Below are 21,615 nucleotides of genomic sequence, written 5' to 3'. Positions count from 1 at the left end.
ATTAATGAGCATTTTATATGTGCCTAGATTGTGATGGATAAATATCTTAATCCTTCAGTAACAAACTTGGCCTACAAATGCACATATCAAACACATGAAAGCAACGTTTGCATAATTAAGAAATCAATTATGTCATAAAGATGCCAGGAACAAATTCCTTTATTATGCTAAAGGTTGTGCAACCCTCTGAACTGTTTGGAAATTGTTTCCTAACTGGCTTCTGAATCACATTTTGCTACATTTTGCAAAAGAATAAAGCCATTTTTACTTTGTTAGGGCTGAGATTCAGTAAATCATCTCACCAGCAAGAACTGGGATCATCTTTAAGAATATGCCAGAACACAAATTAGTATGGCAGTAATTACTGTCAACTAAAGATTTTAGCTTTGACTTCTTGTTTGGATATTACATTTGGGACCACTTGTGGAGCAAGGACTGAATGAGACAACATGCAGAAGTTGTGTTTTAGTAATGATATGAGTGCATGGACCATAGAGGTTCAAACTATGAGACCTAGAACTGAGACCAGTTCTGCAATAAGATGTGAAAACTTAGAAAAGTGATCTCATCGATCTGAATTTAATTAATATGAGTTTTTACTTCATATCAATACAGAGCTAATAAACCTCTACCCTAACAACTTCTTGATATAGCTGTGAAGTCGAAAAAGTTAACACTGAGTTAACTACAAAAGCCAGGGCAGTTCTATGACCTGCAAAGTAGAGCCACCTGAAATTGACAATATTCATCTGTTTTTTAAAATATATAAAACTGGCAATTTCAAATAAACATTCTGGAAATGGTGAAGATTTCTGAGTCAAGCTTAGAAATATGACATTAATCGTGTCTAGCGTTGAGATAGAGATTTGTGTCCTCTGCTCTTTCCTACATTGATGATCCTGAAAATATTGCCTTCATCACTCCCAGATTTGCGAATCTGATGAAAAATTATCAACATTATTGAAGAAAATTATAGCCAAATGAGCTAAAAAAGATAGGACTTTACACTGGAACCACAAGGACAAATACCAACTGGCACAGGTCCAAAAAAATAAATAAGTGGGAATAGATGCTTGCTTTAGTCTTATTATCACAATTTTCTTAACTAATTAAGCAGACTAGAACATTGCAAAGAGCTGTGTCTTCCAAATCTAACTCTCATCTTGGCTTTATTATCAACTGGCCATGAAATCAAGCATAGGTATAGTTCACTAGGCTTCAGTTTCCTGAGCTGTGGTATGTTGTATTAGTACTATGATTTTAAAGATCCTGCTTTGCTTCCATACTTCTTGACTTGTATTACTAAAAAGCCAAGTGACCATAAAGGAAAAGAAGGTATTAAAGACACCTTAAGTAGGTCACATATTTGTACTAAAATTAAAATAAATGAATCCCGAAGAAACTAAAATATAATTTTCCATAAGAAATCAAGAGTTAGGTTAAGAAAACTTTTAATGATGTAATGTTGGCATGAGATCAGGATGGAAGCCTCAGAGGATAAACTACAGAAAAAAAAATGAAAAGGAAAAAAAGTATTGGTCTACAGTACACAAAATAAAAGATTGCTAAAAAGGTCTCAAGTGGCTTCTGCAAAACTGTCTTAACTGTTGTTCCTTAAAAATATAAAGGCTAGGCGTCTAGTTCAAGAATAGGTCCAATTTGTTCTCCCACTAGATTCTGGCCTCCATAAACATAACTCCCATGTTTATTCCAATGTGAGCAAAACAACTAAAATCAAATTTCTTGATAAATGGTAAAAAAGCCTATTTATACCTGTAACAATTTAATTCACAAAAACAGTATAAAATTTATTCTCCACAAAGCGTATGATCATGAAGGTAACTGGGAAGGAATTTTTGAAAAAGGAAAACCATGCACAAATGAAAAGCAAGCAGAGAGAAACACACAGTGAGAATCTAATAGAAGTAATTAAACTGAAAATATTTTGCTGCCACCTTGTAGAAAGTGTATTCCCTTCCCACTAATTTTCCCTCTACTATAAAAAAAAAAAAAAAAAAAAAAAAGCACAGAATTGATTCCTTACCAGAATAAACTTGGTACTATGCTTTTGAAAAGGAAATCACAGGCTATTGTAGGCATTTCCAGGCTGATTTATTCTTTTCAAATGATTGCCAGGGAATTAGATTTCCATTTTTCTTTGTCTAGTCATTCATGCTTTTTCTTGGAGATTTGCATGAAAATAAAAGAGCTGAAAAAAACTCAGCTGAAGAATACAGAAACTGGAGAATTTATATAGATGCACATCCATCATTGGAGAGCCATGTATATATAATGCAACAAAGGCATAATTAGACCAAATGTCTGTATTTTGCAAAAATTTCATTTGGCAGTCTGTTAGATTTCCATGCTCAAGTTATCACATCTGAAGTTAGCTCTTATAGGCTATAAGTCAACAACTCAGAAGCATGCAATGATACTTTTCAATGGACACCCAAATACCTCACTATTTATCTGTGGGCCACATATACAAAAATAGTAATCATATGTTGCTACAATCTTTTGGGATCTTTAAAATAACATAATCTTAAGATACATTTTCTTCTTTGATGAACTAGATTGTTTTATGAAATAAGAATTAAAAGATAATTTCCCTGTAGAGCAATGCCAGCCAGTTAGGCAATAAGCACTGGATAATTCATTATATGGGTATACCTGGCAATGTATTCTCATGTACGCCATGTAAACAAACACAAATAGCACCCATCCCACCCCCTGCCTAACTGCCCCCCCTGTCCCCCCCTCCCACTGACTGAGGTAGATCATCCTGGCTTATAAAGTCTCTAAAACAATGACACAAAACTATTCCCCTTATTGTATGATATAGAGAAACTGTTTAAAATTGTCCTAATTTACAAGATGCTGAGAATAAATTTCCAGACTTTCTTAGGATTCAACAGGTGTTCTGATTAGGAATTTAACACTAAATTGTAAACTATGGGAAGGCAGGAACCCCATCTTTCTGATCTCTATCCTTAATGCTTTCATGTAACAGATCTTCACCAATAGTTTGTTACATGAATCAACTCAACTATTCCAGTCTTAGCTGATGATAGGGTTGTATCATTAACCATATTGTGTGTCTGGATGGGCCTGCTTAATTTTCTTGAACATAAGAGTTAAAAACTGCTCTTTTGTTAGATACTGAAACATCATCTTAAAAATCACTTCAGGATTTCCTAGAACTTCTTAATACTTCTCTACTTTAAAATATGTATATTAGCTTCCAAATATTCCTATTAGAAAATCTAAGCCTCAAGAAGCAATGAAGGAAGAGCCACTCATTTATTTACAACAATGACTGCAAATTACAGTGAATGGGTCAAATCTGGTCTACAGGTAAAAACATTTTTTACATTTTTAAATGGTGGGAAAATTCAAAAAAAGAATATTTTCATGATTTGAAAATTATATGACATTTGAGTTTCAGTGTCTATAAAATAAAGCTTTACTGTAACAGCTACTCTCATTTATTTACTTATTATCTGTGGTGGCTTCTAGGTTGCTGCAAGATACCAAATAGACCCAAGCCTATGATATTTATTACTAGTGCTTTATGGGGGGGGGGGCAGGAAAGCCAATCCCTGAGCTAGATGGTCTGACCTTTTAAACCACACCATTTAATAGGTATCAATTTGGCCTGACAGTACTTTTCCTGTTAACTGCGAAAAGAAGAAGAAAGAGGATCACAGAGCAAGTGGGTCAGCAAGATATGCTACTGTGTCATTCTTCTGAGGTCTTTTTGGCTAAGCTCAACATTTCCAGAGTGAACTGGAGGAAATGTGGGAAAGTTTCTTAATACCATGGCATGTTATATCTTGGGGAAGGCACTTACTGCCTTTGGGTCTGTAAATGCTATTACAGGTCTGTTTCTTTGATCTCTGTCATGTAATTTATAAGAACTAAATCAGTTTTATACTTGAATATATTAACATAAATTTCTATCTGATATCCTAAAGAATCTACAGGATTGGCAATGGGAATTCTGTCCGAAACTCTGAGTTCTAATTCTCCTTTGGAATACTCTGTGTCCCCAAGAAACTTCTAAATTAAACTTCCCACTCAGCCCTACTATAAAATCTTAAAATTATGATTTGTGAAACTTTCATGCTAAAGTAAATGGTGAGATCCCTTCCAGGCAAAAAAAAAAAAAAAAAGGTCTGAAATGCTGAAGAGTTGAAAGTCTTTTAAAGAAAGAACACACTTCCTTTCTATCCCTCTTCTGTCCACCCCACACCCCCTAGCCAACAGTTGCTCTGAGGACACATCCTGACTTTCAGAGATGTGGTCCAACCTCCTCAAGTGAATTTATGTTTATTTAAAAAGGAATAAAGAGCCCTCTTTGTTATACTTTCCATAGGTCTCTCTCTATAGTAACAACTAATCTATCTATCTATCTATCTATCTATCTATCTCAACTAATCTATCTATCTATCTATCTATCTATCTCAACTAATCTATCTATCTATCTATATATCTATATATTACATATATAGATATATAGATATTAAAAAAAACAATGCTTGCCTTAGGCAAGGTGGTTCTGGCTTCATTTCTTTTTGCTTGAAGAATAAAGTCAAATGTTTGAACTAACTAAATGGGCCAAAATATATATATATATATATATATATATATATATATATATATATATATATTTGAAATATATCTGCAGAGACTCTGGCAATACTTCCAGTACACACACAGTATCTTAATTAAGCAAACAAGTGACTATTCTTAACCACAGAATGATATAGAGTCCTCATTCACCAACTTCCCTTCCTTTCATAAGAGCTATTCAATTCTGATTAGTCAGTCATAAAACAATTAACATCATCAAAGATCCAAGAATCAAGGTAAAAATTAATATATAAATAGACTGTATGTATATGTGGTTCCAAAATCTGGCCCAATTTATGCCAAAATGTATTACTAGAAGACAACCTAGAACAGGGATGCTAAAACATGTCAGTGTGGTGCTCCTAGATACCTGCTGCATCCAGACATTCTCCTGATAACCATGCACTAGGTTTTAGAATCCTCAACACAGCACTCAAGGAAGTCAGTTATGGTAAAACCTATGTGCTATCTATCCCTATTCTATAACGGTTTTCCCAAAAGTGGATTGTGTACATCCCAGGAGAGGTACAAAACAATCCACTGGGATGAGGGAAGATTACATGTTTTTAAATATACACATTATTATTAGAATAGAGTGTGTACTCAAAATTCTTATATTGATAGATGTGCATAAATGGGGTAGGAGAGAAGAGAATTAACAGTTAGCGTGAGTCACTTTGTCATTCAGCTGTAATAGTTTGGATTGAATTTCAGAATACAGGTGCAACTTCTCAAAGGGAAGGTTATGTTAAGAAATGTAGAAGGGTGCAGAAACTGAAACAGGTGCCCCACACCAGCTCATCTGAACCTATGATGTTCTCATTTTCTTCATCATCCAACAATCACCTTACTGTTGACAGTCACTCTTACTAGAGGCTCCTAAAATGACACACTGGACCCACTCACTGTTTTTGAAGTAAATGTTGGTGCTGCTGCTGTTGCTGCTGCCTATATGTTTCAATCGTGTGCTGAGGAAGGTACTGCATGAGTTCCAGGGACTCTTTGATCTTCAACAGCATTTCGTAAGTCTCACGGCCTCTCACCTACATAAAGGAGCAGAAGAGAGAAGGACAAATGACGAGCTGTAGAAGTATCAGAAGGACAGTCAGTCCTCATTTTTTGGGGGTCCTGTATTGCTGCATTTGTCAACTTGCTAACATTTATTTGTAACATGGAAATCAATACTCGCAACACTTCGTGACGAAAAATTTGAGTCACCCGTGCACGTTCCCAGCTGTGGTTGAACAAGGCAATGCTCTGACTTCTAGTTTCAGTGCCTGTGCTGTGAATATGTCCTTTTCATGGTCTGTTTAGTGCAACATTTTCCACATTTTTTTGTTGGTGAAATTCATTTAAAATGGTCCCCAAGTGTAGTGCTAAAGTGCTGTCTAGTGTTCTGAGTGTAAGAAGGCTGTGATGTGCCTTCCAGAGAAAACACAGGTTAAATAAGCTTCCTTCTGGCATGAGTTATAGCTCTGTTTGCTGTGAGTTCAATGTTAATGAATCAACAGTATATATTAAATAAGGTGTCTCTGAACAAAGCACACATTAAACGAGATTACATACTGATTGGTTGCTGAAAATGCTGTGACCAGAGGCTCACAGAAACCTAATCCTGTATTTCCCCTCACAATTTTGGGTCAGTATTTGCTGGTACAGTGTTCACAGTGACTTTATAAAGCATTAACTATAACAAATAACAAAATTACTTTTAACTGTCTCTAGAAGGACACAAGATTTCAGCTGGGGAAAATATATTTCTCTCTTTAAGAGAGTATCTTAAAAGCTGTAATAAGCATGAGCAGGGCCAGGACAGAGTCAAGCCAGGCCAGAAGGGCACACAGGGGCCTGAGAGTGACTGGCTATTTATATTTTGTACCCTGAGAACTTCAGTTGTCTCATCCTAGTCCCCTCCCTAGGTATGACAGGCATAATTTGTCAGAATTCAGAAATGGAAAGATTTTCTCTACCTTTTGTTGGGTTAACTCCTACTCATCCCAGCTCTGGGATCACCTCTGAAAGGTTTTGCTAACCTCACTCTTTTAGGCCATTTCTCTTCTTCCTATGTGCTCCCATGGTACCGTGCCTAGCTTTACTGAAACAAATATTTCATTACATTGTGTCTATTTATCTCCTTGATAGAAGGCATAACTTCAAAGTTAAGAATTGTATCCTATTGATCACTAAATGTATATTTGCCACTCAACAAATGCCATCCAATTTCATCTTATTTTGAGTTTTTTTCTTCACACACTTAGTTTGGCTAATTCTTCACTACATATAAGATATAACTGATTATAAGGTACCTCCTTCACTAGCACAAATTGATATTTCATTAAAAAACAGCTTTTCAAGTGGTTCCTATTTCAGCAGCTGAAAACATTAGGTTTTTCTGGAATACAGTTAACTCTGAACAACATGGGATGAACCTGTATGGGTCCACGTATACATAGTTTTTTTTTTTTTTTCAATAAATATACAATCAGCTCTCTATATCCCCCCAGTTTCACATCTATGGATTCAACCAACCTTGGATGAAAAACAGTATTTTTCATCAGCTGGTGGAATCTGTGCATTGCTCTACACCACTTTATATAAGGACTTGAGCATTATTAGATTTTGGTACATGCAGTGGAAGGGAGAAACGACCGCATTTAGTATATCAGGATAATGTTTAATTTAAAGTTCACAGGTCAGATTCCATATGTAGTCTGAGAGACATGACACTGAGAATCTTAGCTAACTCACTGTCTGATTGTTCTAACAGTAAACAGTCTATTTCCCTGATGGTCAGGGCCCATAGACGGTAGGGAAGTAGGTATGCCACACCCAAACCTGTTGAGTTGCTTTAGCTTCAATTCCATGGTGCCAGTTCCTACTCAGATCTCGCTCTGTTTGCCTGTGTCTCATGTCTGTTTATGTGGCATCAAGAGCTATACAGGTTACTCAAACTTTGTAGCCACTCTAGATGGCAAAGACCTAAGATAAAAAGAATTCAGCTAACTGCAACTATAGTCTAAAAAAAGGCATTTTGGGGACCTTGAAAGGACTAATATTTCTTGTAGAAATGAACAGTAGTCCAACTCAGTGATTGGGCCAAGTCTCATCGTCATTCACACATAAGTAAGGGGTCTACTTTCCTTGGCTTTTTTTATAGCACTCCCTAAAAGAAATCATAGTCAACTTTCTGTCACTGTTGTATGATCAACTCTGGAAACTCTTCTGACAAAGTTTTAGTCCTAAATTGGTTTGGCCATGTTTTCTAGGATAATCTTATCATCCTTAAATAATGAAGTACAAATTAATTTTAAATATTTGAGTAAGAAAAATTCTATTAGGGTAGTAGCTTTTAAGAGGGGAGCAATAAGTAGAAGAGCCCATGCTATCAATAGTTTTCAAAACTGTGGAGGGATGGGATGAATTCCTGATTTTTCAAAAAATATATTTTTTCTCTGTTTTATCTCACTAGCCCACATAGCTTCACTGTCACAACTAGAATATGGCCATAGAGTAAAAGCTCATTCAAAGAAGGTTAAAACAAAACAATCATGAATACCCAAGGGGGAGACTCACTGGTAAGTATAAGAGTTCATCATCTGGAGATCTTCGTTTCTTGATGGATGTCATCTGGATGCCATGTGTATTCTGACGAAAAGCTGGTGGAGAAAAATGCAAGTTTTATCCTGGGAACGTTTCTGAAGCAATAATACCTTTACTAAACAGACAATAGCACCAGCAATACCTGTGAGATTAGAGTTTCTAGTTCTAAGCGTTCATTTAATTGGGAATAATTGAATTTTTTTTGCACATAGAGTACAAATCTAACAATAACGAGGTGGGGGTAGGTAAGGCAGATTGAGTGAGAGGAAGAAGCTTGCGATGCTGGGAAATGGCCTTTGGCTTAAGTCGTGCTGCAGGAATCCCCATGTTTTACTGGCCTGTGTCTGTGAATGGCTGTTAAGAAAAGGAAGATAAATTGGTTTTGTGTTTTATTTTTCAGGTCATTTATCTTGCAAGGTGGTAAATGCATACTGTAGACATAGTCTTGCCAATGCATTCAGCCTTGTGCATTCATCTCTCCCATGTTAATATTGCATCTCAGAACTTCTGATGAGCAGTCTCCCTCTCCAGGACCTCAGCTTTCTCTTTAGTAAAATAAATGATTTAAGCTCATAAATCCTTGTGGTTTTATGAAACTATATCCAGGATCCAGCGTACAGAGATGATCCTTGCAGCAAAGTTCAGATTGTCCATTTTTACTGAAATTCATTAATTTGTAGGTAACTTGAGGTACGTGGGAAAGACTATAGGAACTGTCCCAAAGGCCAACTCGGGAGCAAAGTTAGGGAGGAAATCTAATTATGTTATTTATATTATTATACTTAACATTAAAAATACAATTTATATCATACATATATTTAAGTCAAATATGATAATATCATACATATATCTAAATTATACATATACATAGATTATTTTCTGAGTAATAAAGAAAGAACCTAACAGGAAGGGCAAATCATATGGCACAGCTAGAAGTTGATGGTGACTGGCTGTCATAACATTCTGTGGCTCTCCTGTAAAACGCAGTATCATTTCTATTTCTTCTGGACACTGAGGAGTAATTAAATTAACTTTTTCATGAAATAAATCATAGTGTGGTATACTTTGAAATATTTGTTGTAGTGATAGCAATTATGCACAATACCTAGAATCAAATCTCACAAGTTAGAAGCGCATGTGGCTCGGCGGTTTTCATACTTTGTTAGCTGGAGCGCTAGGCCTCAGGAGGTGGTGCCTAATGGGTGGTTGTGTGTAGAGCATGGAGCCACCGCCCCCAGCTCCTGTTCCCTTCGACCAGAGCAGGTCCCCTTTCATCTATTTTGTACTGCGTGATCCTTGAAATATTTCATTTTTGGAAAAGCTTTCACTGCTTCACAAAACAAGTTTGAAAACAACTGACCCAAATCACTAGCCTCACTATAGATAACAAGGTAACTACAACCTCAAGAGGTTCATAGATGCTAAGACTCAATGAAATCCAGATCTGTATATTCTCTAGACTGTCTGTACTTTATGAAATGCATTCTTAAATCTCACTGTTCCCATAGACTCATGAAGTAGGCAGATGCAGTTTTAGCCCTCATGCTCAATAACAGAAAGATAAACTAACACCAATAAGGCTAAGATCCTGGTTCTAAACCAGTTAGCATTAGAGTCCCTGGAGCGCTTACTAAACACAGACTGCTGAGCCTCAAACCAAGAGTTTCCAATTCAACAAGTCTGCGAACTAAGAATTTGCATTTTTACCCAGTTTCCAGATGATGTTGATGCTACTGGTCTGGGAGTCACATTTCGAGAATCTCTGGGACTAAGAAATCCTCACAGTGACTATTTGCTTTTGTCACATTTAACATAGGAAGAAGGTGAGAAAATTAAAAATGTTAATCAAGCCACTTTCAGAGATGTAATATGCTGCTCAGCCCTGCAGCCATGCCGGGAAGACACTTTCAGAACAAAAGAAGATTTCTGCTGGATTGCTAACAACCCATTTCTCACACCTGTGGAAGGGGCAACAGGAACCAAGTGTCATTCTCTATGGCTAAAGCCATAGGGAACCTTTGGATTAAAGGCTAGGAACTGTCAGCAGTTCTTTCACTCTACGTAGTCTTACCTTTTCACACTACTTATTGTTCCCTTTGCTTACTGTATGTCCTTATCAAAAGAAATGAGAACTAAAGAATGACATATAAAATGAATTCCCTGAACACTCAGGGTCCTTCTTACTCTTGTCTCTCCCACTGCCCCCTCTCACTCTCTGCCTCTGAGAGGATACCACACTCTATCTGTGGAGTGTTACCCTTTTCTAATAAACTTTCCTTTTGACTCAAACTTCGGCGTGTGTGCTGAATTCTTTCTACACTCTCTGCCAAAGGACCCTCTTCTCTCCGTGCAGGGCTTGGTCTACCCCTACCAACTCGGGAAAATTTGCCCTGTCCTGCATCAAAGCTGCAGTGAACACCTGGAGTCCACCTGAACACCTCCATCAATGGCGTAGCTGTTCCCACTGGTTCTGGGGGCTCAAGTCACACTTGTCCCTAGAGACCTTAAGTCTTATTATATAACTTCTCAAAAGCATTCCCTTAACCCCATTTCTAGAGAAGACTTAACCCTACCCCATTTGGCCACTACAGCTACTTACGGCGCTTCGTACCATCACCGTTCTTTGTGCTGTCCGAGACTTGCTGCTTTCTGATGCTGTCTTCATCAGCCTTCCTGTCTCTTCCTGGGCAAGCACAGATCCGAGCCTCGAAGCAGCGTCGGCCCAGGACTTGCCCACTAGAAATTAGAAAAGAAGGGAGAAAAAGGTCAAACTAAAAGAATTTTAACAGTCTCCCAAAGTTCTCCCATTTTCATTTCCACTGCTGGCCATCACCAGTCCACCACCACCACCAGCTCAGTCATGGCTGCTTTGAGGATGGACACCAAAGCACTTGGCAGAACACAAAAGTGCTTACATGCCATGAGCAATATTAGTAAATAACATTCCATTTGTTCTGCAAAGAACCTCCAAGCCATTAGCCGAACAGCTGTATTTAGCTACATATTTTGAAGGAAACTTGAGTTAAGCCAGTGGATGTCTCCGGATAAAATCCCCTTAGGCAGCCCAGACTGACTCAAAGAAACTGTTAAATGCCTTGGGGGCCACATGAAAACAAACACTGTCTAATCAGAAACTATTCCAGTTAAATGTCAAGAATTCAGGTATGAAGTGACTTGCATGCCTTCCCTCTGTTTTTTTCCCTCCTTGTTTACCCACCCCGTTTTGTCTCCACTTTCTTAGATCTTTTATGTAAGTGTTTGCAGCAAGGATTTAAAGCACAAAAGACAAAATCAAGGGTAGTTCTCTGCTGTACAGGCAAAGGTAATGATAAAGCAAACACAATTTCACTTTGCCCTCTGCCCAGGGATTTTGCAGAATGACAATTCTGCGTATGCCACTTACTCTCTGGTTTCCAGAGTAACAATGATTAAAATTGGACGACGGTTCATCCCTCCGACACAACTGCTGTTACACATGAAATTGTACAAGACTGTTGTGAATTCAGTGCCAACCTGAACATGAAGGAGAAAAGAGTCTGTGTTAGCAATAATTTGATCTGATATTCTTCCTTTTCAGTTCTTCCCTTTATTTAAGTCTCTCCACCTCTGATAAAGTGATATGCTTTCTTCTAGGAAGAAAAGCTCTAAAGCCCATTGTAGATTCCTTTTTGCTTGGACTCTTAGGAAGCCTAAAGCTAACGTTTGAAACACTGGACTCTATCTTAGGTGAAATAGGCTTTAAAAAATAATCATTTTTGATCTATTCATTTGTAGGTTCATATATGTATCACCAAATTCAAACGGGCTTCATCAAATATGTGAATGAATATCACTGTAAAGGGAGAGCTGAAAACATTACTAAAAATAACAGCAATGCTCCAGGGATATTTTCCCTATGTGGATAAAACAGTATAACATAAATGTGAAGGTATACTTTCATAAATAACACTCCTCTGGAACTTATAAGGTCCTCAGCATTCAATCCAGTCCAAAGTGCCCACTTATGGATGATACAACTGAAGCCTGGAGAGGAAGAGTCACAGCTAAAGGCTCACACAGCAATCCAGCAAACCCAGACTGGTCTCACTGCCAGTATTCTGCTTTTCCAATCTGCCACCTGTCCATCCATTCAAACTTCAGCTAAGAGATCCCTCTCAGGGTCTCCCATTTGCAGGCTAGTGTAGGACTACTTGCATCCAGTATGTATTGGTGCACACTCATTACCAGTTCAATTGCTGGTTAAATTCTTTGGATAAGGTCATGTATTAACCTAATTTCAAATTCAATTATTATCAGTCTGTAAGACAGGGACATGGGCACAGAGCCATGTTACCAAGTTAAGTTAGTACACATTTAAAAGTTTTGAAGGAAATAGAAAAGCAGTATGTGAAGAAATGAAGAGAAGAGATACAAAAAAGGTTACTTATTTGATGACAAGAACTAAGAAACAGATGCTGGAAACACATTTGTCACTGAAATTAATCCTCTCCCAAATCAGCCCAGTCCTTATCTTTTTACCTGGGGTGGCTCATAAGGTACCAGCACACTCTGTCTTCCTGTGATAGGGTCTTCCACGTACTGGGCATGGCTGTTCCCTTCTACGCGAATCAAATGACTAGGAGGGGCAACCTGTCCTGTTGAACAGAGAATGACAAGATAATTAATTCTTTACCTTCAAAATAAAGCAAAACAAAACAAAATGAAATGGTATGGAAATAATGTTAGTGGTCAAAGGAATAGTTTGTTTAATAGAGAAAATATACATCTTTGAAAACAGGAACAGATCCTATTGCCAGATATTTAATACATGAAGATGTCACAACCCTTATAGCAACAGGAAGGACTGGAATATGCATGTATATTTCAGAAAACAGTTCTATATTTAAGGTTAATGAGTCAAGCTTTTAGAGAACTCTATGAATATATCTCTGACTGGATCCATAGAAGAGATTTTGCTAGCTCATGAAAAATGGAAGGAAAAGAAACAAGTTAATTTAAAAAAAATCAGCTTGAGAAATGCTATCCAAAAACTGACCAGCAAAAATAAGAGGCAAGAGATGGCAAGGACATCACTTTCACTTTGCCTATTCTTTTTTCCAACCTAAAGTCTCCATCTTTGGACCTTGCTTTTGGTCATCTGTTATGCTGGAAGAGCCAAAGGTTAGAAGATACGAAAAGGAAAATGAGTTTTAAAAAACAGTGTAGGTAAAGTTTCACAAAACTGCATCACTGGACAGGGCTCCAAAAGGAAGAAGCTGACCCAAGAATTAGGAACCATAAAGGTGTTCTTAACCTTTGACTACATATTATCATTCCACAAAAAACTGATATTTAATGACAGTAAAAAGCTAAGTGTGTCAAGATGCTCTCTGAAACGTCATCTGTTATGGCAAAAACTGAAAACACCTATTATGTCAAATTTTGAGAAAAAATAAACAGATATGCCACCTTGATGGATCAAGGGCAGTTATGGAAACTTATAACGAAGCCTACCTATAATAAATCATCTTTTTGGCATATTGTTAAGTGCAAAGCAAGATGCGAAAGTACGGATAATGAGGCTATGTAGAAAAGGACTAGAAATTAAACTTTGTTTTCTCATTTTAAATCTCTATTGCCTCTCTTTCTCCATTAATTCTTCTCTACTATCTATTAATTCTCCATATTCACACATTTTAGCTACCAACCAATCTTTCCATTTAAAATATGTGTGTGTGTGTGTGTGTGTGTATATATATATTTTTTTTTATGCAAAATATCCTAATTCCAAACCCTCATAATTCTTTGATGCATCCTTATACTTTTTCCTGTCCTTTCTCTCCACCTTTTTGTGTTCTTAGATTCCCTTCACAGGACCTCAGAATATCAAATATCAGGGAATCCTTGGCAATGCTGAGCATTTCTGTAAAGCTATCTTCGGATCTGAGGCTCCAATCATGGGCATGGACACAGAGCTTAAACATGGCCCCAAGGTACCTGCTCCCTGATGCCTTGTCCTTCACTTTACTGTCTCTGTCTCCAACTTATGCTGCAGATTTCTATTTACCCCTCTTGCCTACTATTTATCTTCATTTCTTTTCATTCTTTTCTACTATCTTTTTCTATTTCGTATTCCTCACCTTCCTCCTATCCTTCCAGCTCTCCATTCAGTTGGTCAGGACTTGACAATCACTTTGGAAAAGACAATAAAGCTGGATTCCCTAGCCTGGGCTAAATGCAAATGCACCAAATGACCAAATGACCAAATGCTACCTTGTTTTCCTTACACGCTAGCACAAAAAAAAAAAAAAAAATCTAGTAATTACCAATATTAAATTAAATAGTTCAATCATTGTGAGATTCACAAATTTATTGATCATTATTCTCAGTCTATCACCACTCATGGTAGTGAGCTACCATCAGACTACAGAGTTTGGAACCAGGTAAATGGGCTCCAAATAAATATCTTCACAGAATCTCTAGGGTCTAGAAGCTTAGTTGAACACCACAGAATCCTCTTCTCCTTACCCTCATTGAATTCACGGCTCAGCTCATGGTTGGGGCACCGTTTAACCACCTCGGTGACATGCTCAGCTTTCTTGTAGACGGGCATGGCACGGATGACAGCGCCCTGAGGAGGTGGGGTCATCACCTTAATCTGGATGGGGCACGTCTTGGCAATTTGGCAGTACAGTTTCTTCAGTTCAGTGGAATACTGCTTAGAGATAGGCCAGAGGTCGAGAGAGGAAAAGAACCAACAGGAGATATTGTTACATTCCGAATCAGAGCAGGGAAAATATGTCCACATTTTATGGCTTTTACAGCTGCACGTTTACCATTGGCTAATATATGCATGACATCTAACAATCTTATTAGAGTTAAATTCATTAATCGAACTAATACATTTTTTTTTCTACTTTAAATAAAATCCAGTGTTTACAAAAGGTTTCGCATTTATCAAGACACATTTATAGCATTATGTCCTGTTATCTTCTCTTTAGGATGAAGAAAGAAACTGGGTCTCGGAAGGGTTTAAATGATTAATACCATGAACAGCTTTATGGAGTACCAGATGCTAAATGGAAAAACAACATTCACATGAATTGAGTTATATTCAACAGATTATAATTAATCCTGCCCATACAATATTGTAGAGAGACTCATAGGAATTAGGGTTTATGGAAATTTTTTTTGTAATGTAATGTCTGGCAGAGAGTGAGGTGATTTTACCCAAGGTCAACCAGCTACAAAGCTGCAAAGCAAAACTCCCCCAAACTGCTAGTTATCCTCTAATGTTACAGCCTAAGAGAATGGGAAGTGGCCATTTAGTCCTATACTCCAATAAAAAAAAAGGACTGGCTTAATGTAACAGCAAATCATGGCAGCAAAAGGATTAAGATGGAGATCTTTTCACTCACAAGTGAGTGAAACTTTTCCTGTCACACTTCCTTTTGCAGGAAAAGGAAGTTCAGTGGTTGGTTGGTTGTAGAATTGGCAAAATAGAACAGAGAAAGCAGAAGACCTAGAACTTAATAATAAAAAAAAAGTCCTATCCTATGCAGCTTTCCCTTCTCATCTCTGTACCAGTGTAGAAAGTCTCCATTCTAATTCTTACACTATATTAAACTTTAGTACCCCTGTTCTCTAGGTCAGTACCTCATCATTGCATTCCTACTCACTCTGATGCTGGGAGTAAAGCCATCCGGGCACTAGAATTACCAGGCAAGAGAGGGCACCTAGTTACACTCATCCAAACAAAGGTAAACACACACACAGGTTGCAATCACAATTTGGCAGCGACATCTTTCCAGGGGAAAGAAATGAAGAAGCAGGAGACAGAGTAGCAAAAGGGAATCATTATTGATACGTTCCAACTCAACTTGAACTAAAAGTAAATATTCTATTGAAAAGCACATTTAAAATTAAGCGCTTTATCTCTTCCTTTTCAAATACAATAGGTATTTAAAGAACCTTCCTTTATACCCCAAATATTTCAGTAATTGAAAGTTTCACGTAAAAATTTTCCAACACTAGAATTATATTGCATAAATAGTTCTCCATGCCCACAGGTGAAGGATTAAATATAGCAAAAGGGTTTTTGATAGCTTGAAGAAATAGGAGGTATATCAAAAAATAAAGCACAAAAATAAAATTCTACTTGGAAGCACTGATTGAAGTCTAGACATATATTTTTGCTCCAGTGTTTTTAACCAATGACTTTAAAAACAAAGATATTGTCTTAAGGTATGTTAAAAACTCAGTTTTATTGAGAACTCTAAGAAAATAAGATGTATTTTTAGTTAGGAGATGTATAATCTAACCATGAGTTTCATAAGACGCACCTTGTGAAAGATGACTGAAAAATAAGTCTGTCAGCTAACACCTGAAGGCAAATAAGGCATCCATCCAAGTATGTAAAGATTGCAAAAAAAAAAAGAGAGAATGAGGAGGGCAATTAAGAGAAACATTCCATTTCAATAATTGATATATTATAAATCAAACTTGACAGACTAAAATATAATAAGTACTAAAAATAAATTTAGGAATTATCAGGTGTTAATCCTTGCTCATTCTCAGGGAAGAGAGAAAGAAACCAAATTTCTGAGCTTAAATAATAACAAATTTATCCTTCGCATAACCCTATGAGGAAGGTATTATAGATATATATGACCTCTTATCTGAAACCCCTGGGGTCAGGTGTTCCAGAATCCAGTATTGTTTAGATTTTAGAGAGGGAGTAAAAGTTCATATAGCATATATTATAAACAGCTCTGGCAAGATTTAGAGCAGTGCCCTCAAATCAAATCTTAACGCTTCTGCAAAATTCATGAATATGGATTTCACTACCAAATGAATTTGGCATAAACTTATATGACATTAAAACAAAACAAAACCAACTTTTGGTTTTCAGAGCTCTTTGAATTTGCGGATTGCAGATAACAGATAATGGATAGGTATTACCCCCATTTTATAGATAAGAAAATTAAGGCATAGAGAGGACTTGCCTGAGGTCACAGAGAAGAGCTGGTTAGCAACCAGTATATAAGACAATCCTCCTCCTGTAACAGCCCCTCATCCTGCTAGTCTCTTGGTTCAGGGGTACAGATTTTTGTATTTTCCTAATTCCCAGTAACATGGCTTTTTGAGTCAACTTGAAAAGTACGCAATCTTTTCTAACATTAAAATGGAGCTCAAAAGTGGTCTATTTAACATCCAAAATTCCTATTTATTTCTTAGTATAATAACGTTTGTTCATTTAATTGCAGGAAGAGGCAACAATTGATATAAGTGAAAAACCCCGGACCCTAGTATCAGCTTTCTGTCAGGACTTCTATTAATGAGCTGAGGAATTCACGAATAAGGCCCTTTATGTTCTGGCACCATCTCTTTTATCCCTTCCTCGCACCCACCAAACACACACACACACTTCCCATCCCACGTTCTACCCATACAAACCTCTTAACGCCTCAAACACAACATACGTCCATCACCCACAATTCAAACATACTACTCCCTGTCTGAAAGATCTATGCTTTTCCTCTGTTCTCCACATCATGCCTGACCAATTTAGCTACTTTTCAATTTTAGTGCTGAGAGTTTCATATCGAACAATTCTAAATGCAGACCAGGGCCAAGATACATTCTGATTACTGCTTCTGGTTAAACTACCAGGCCTGCCATTCATTACTAGAAGGGTTGAAATAGTCTGGTAGGTCAGTTCTTTACAAAGCCAAGCTTCTGTTATTGTATTCATTTGTTAATTGGTTCTGTGATGATGATTAATATATTTCCAGTACTAAATTCAATCTTCCTGGCTGATAGAGTATTCGTAATTCCTTAAACTCCTCCAAGTCCTTATTCCTTACAAAATAGCCAGTATCATTTCTACCAAATTTCCAGGCTTCTGCAAGATTATAAAAAAATGGAAATCTGATTTATGCCAAGACTTTTAAATACCCTAGTGATGCAAGCCAGCAAAAACTGCAAACTGGAACACATCTGGCTTCTTGTAATGTCTCTCTCTCTTTCTCTCTGAGACTTCCAACATTCACCTCTAAAATGCTTCCCAACATTAATCTGAGATTCTTTAATTCTAAGGCCTAAACTTCTTTTGGGTATGTGTGCTTTATTTTGTTTTAATCAGCTTTAAGGTATAATTTACTAAAGTACATTAGTTTTTAAGGGTATAGGTTGATGACTTTTGACAACTGTACACACTTGTACAACCACTACCACAATCAAGGTATAGACTATTTCCATCCCCTCTTTTCCCTTCCCTCTAACCTGCCCCCCATAAAAATGATCTTACTTCCCCTTGTAGTTAATCCTCTCCCTGACTTTTCCCAGACAATCAGGTACCTGATTTCTCTCACTGCACTTTTGCCTTTTTATAATTTTATTAAAATGGAATAATACAATAGGATAGTATACAGCAATAAAAAAACAATAAAATTGCCATTTGCGATAATATGGATTGACCTAGTGAAATGTCAGGCAGAGGATGACAAAGACCATATGGTGTCACTTATATGTGGAATCTAAACAAAACCAACCAACCAAACAAAGAAAAAATAGACACATAGAAACAGAGACCAAAGGGATAGTTACCAGGAGGAAGAAAGTGTGGGAGGGTTGGTGGGTGAGAAGGAGAAGGAGAAGGGGAATACAGTTAACAATATTGTGATAAGTTTACTTGGTGATTATATTGTGTCAAATACATAGGTCATCTTGGGTAGAAGTGATACCGTAGCAATATTGAATGTTCTAATCCAAGAACATGATATTTACCTCCATTTATTCAGAATATCTTTAATTTCTCTCAGGAATATTTTGTAGTTTTCAGTGTGCAAACCTTACAGGTCATTAATATTTTAGACTTTTCCCTATGCATACTAACACACACAAATTTATACAAACTGGGGTATATAGAGGTGTTTGGCATCCTTTTTAAGTTCACATGTCATGAGTATGGTCAAATTTAAAAATATAATTTTAAGTGTTTGTAATTATAGTATTAAAAAGGGATATATCATTTAATCATGCCTCTTATGTAGTATAAATTTTACTCCAGTTTAAAATTATTAAATATAACATTGCAGAGCACATTTTAGTACAAAAAGCTTTAGTACATAAATCAGTTTTAGCTGGATCTCTTGAAATTGAATAATTGAGTCAATGCACATTTTAGTGTTGTAGAGAAGTCTGAGGCCAATTTGAATTTTTTTCCTTGCATTATGGGAAAGCTGCTTGAGTTTGTTTTCCATATCATGCATATGGTTTTCTGAAATTAATTTTGTTCTAGTCCACTACAAATAATTTAATTTCTTTGCTTGCATTTCAAATGTCCATCCTTATCTCCTCTATCTCACTTTTGCCCTTATCCAGTCATCTTTTCATCAGAGCCTGATCTAGGTTAATTATTTTATTCTCCAACTTTATAATGCTTATTTTTCATTGCTATGTATTGAAGCAATCATCTAAACATTTTTCTAGTTGCTAGGATGCTTTTGCTTTCTTTGGTTCATTAAAATAATGTTCCCTTATACTTAATTTTTTTTTTTTTTTAAATACGGGCTTTTAATTTGCTTTTGCAGTTTTCCATGAATATAGCAAGATATAATCAGAGCTAGTATTTGTATTCCTCATGTCTTTTTGACATTTTTCAATTCAGTTCCATAAGCCTTTTAAATAATAAAATTGCTACAGGATTCTGTCGAAGCTTGAATTTCCAATTTAATTAGGCGTTTTTATTCTTGGAATTCATAATATTTTAATGGAAAGCTAAGAGTGACTACATTAGAATCTGCTATTAGTTGCCATTGTAAACGTGAAATTAGATCTATCTCATTTGAACATTATTCAATAATTATGGAATAAACATATACTGAACACATATTTTATGGTTCTACATCCTCTGTTCTATACCAGGGGTAGAGAAAAATAAGTTTTAAAAAAACCTGAACTATAAGACCTTATGTATCCTTGCTGTGTAGAACAGTCCTCAAAACATAAAATTAATTAAAAGAAAAAATATTCAGTCCTTACCCTCAATTTACTCAGTTTAGAGACAGAGTGAAATACAAACACAAATATACTGGTTACAACAGAGGTATGCAAAAAGAGTTATGGGGTTATAGAGGATGACAATTAACTACTAGTTAATAAGTTTGGTATTTATTGAGCATTTTATTCAAGGCTTTGTTTTAGGTTCAGAAATTCAGCAATGAACAAAAGCAAAGTCCATGTTCCAAAGGTGCTAACGTTCTAGAATTAACAAATAAAGATGATGCCAGATGATAATAAATGCTATAAAGAAAAGAAAATCAAAGTAAATATAAAGGAGATAAAGAGTCAAAAGCCAGGGTTGGAGAGCTAAGGAGGATATTATTTTATCTAGGGTTTTCAGAGATGGATTCTTTGATAAGTTATATTTAAAAAAAAAAAAAAAAGATCTGAAAAAAGCATTGGAGTGACCCATGCATATATTTGAAAAAATAATGTTCCAGTTACTAGAGACAGCAAGTACTAAGGTCCTGGGGTTAGTATGTCTGTCATGGAGGCCAGCGTGACTGGAGAATCAAGAACAAAAACTATAGTAGTAAAGATACAACAAGAAATCAGAGAGAGTGTGGGGCCCAGATCATTCAGATCACATAAGGCCAGGGTTAAGGACTTCAACTTTCCTTGATATGAGATAGAAAGCCACTGAACAGGTTTGAGAAGGTGGCATGATCTAATTTGTATTTTAATAAGATTCTGGCTGTTATGTGAAGAATAGACTTTATGAATCAAAGATGGAAATAGGGAGACTGATAAGGAAGCTACTGCAAATAATCCAAGTAAAAAATGAGAGGGGCTTAAACCGGCTGTGGAATTGGTGAGAAGCAGCTGGTTTCTGGATATGTTTTAAACAGATTCACTGATGGATTGGTTGGAGATAAGAGATAAAGAGAAAAGTAAATGTATTCCACTAGAGAAGAAAGTTTCATAGAAGTAGTGATATTTAAACTAGGCCTTAAAAGATAAATCATTCATCAACGAGACAATGCACCCAAGAATGGGAGTAAGGGAGAGCCAAGAGGCAGAAAGTAAGCTTTCCATAAAGAGAAAACATCACGAGTAGAAGCAAAGGGTTGCTAACTGTGGTTGAAATATAGATGAGCTGGGACAAGGAGGTGTAGAGTAGAAAGCAATGAAGCTGAGCTAGGACGGCAGTTACCAGACTCTGAGGAGCCTTGGATGTTATAGGAGACAGGTGAACTCTTCCAGCAGGCAAAGGAGAGTCACTGGGGATTGTAAAGCAAATATAATCAGTTCTATATATTAAGTAAAACAAAGCTGGTAGGAACAAGATTGGAGCAAAGGAGGCAGAATAATGACTTATCAGGAACTATTCAGGCA

General features: G+C 36.6%; 1 protein-coding gene across 5 annotated transcripts in view; it reads right to left on the bottom strand.

Moving 5' to 3' along the window:
* The window catches only part of TP63 (tumor protein p63), a 130,763-nt gene that overhangs the window by 16,458 nt on the left and 92,690 nt on the right, over positions 1-21,615 (bottom strand). For 4 of the 5 annotated variants that reach the window (XM_016136321.2, XM_016136322.2, XM_016136319.2 and 1 more), the window contains 6 exons: positions 14,743-14,929; positions 12,754-12,869; positions 11,639-11,748; positions 10,835-10,971; positions 8,209-8,291; positions 5,542-5,678 (listed from right to left, as the gene is read on the bottom strand). In XM_016136321.2, the coding sequence (XP_015991807.2) occupies positions 5,542-5,678; positions 8,209-8,291; positions 10,835-10,971; positions 11,639-11,748; positions 12,754-12,869; positions 14,743-14,929 (770 nt within the window). The remainder of the gene's footprint in view (positions 1-5,541; positions 5,679-8,208; positions 8,292-10,834; positions 10,972-11,638; positions 11,749-12,753; positions 12,870-14,742; positions 14,930-21,615) is intronic. The other variant, XM_036219627.1, reaches the window with a different exon arrangement.

The sequence above is a fragment of the Rousettus aegyptiacus genome, unplaced genomic scaffold, assembly GCF_014176215.1.
Source record: "Rousettus aegyptiacus isolate mRouAeg1 unplaced genomic scaffold, mRouAeg1.p scaffold_m13_p_4, whole genome shotgun sequence".
Classification (NCBI taxonomy): Eukaryota; Metazoa; Chordata; class Mammalia; order Chiroptera; family Pteropodidae; genus Rousettus; species Rousettus aegyptiacus.
The sequence above is the reverse complement of the archived record's forward strand: the minus strand, read 5'-3'. Positions and strand labels throughout refer to the sequence as shown.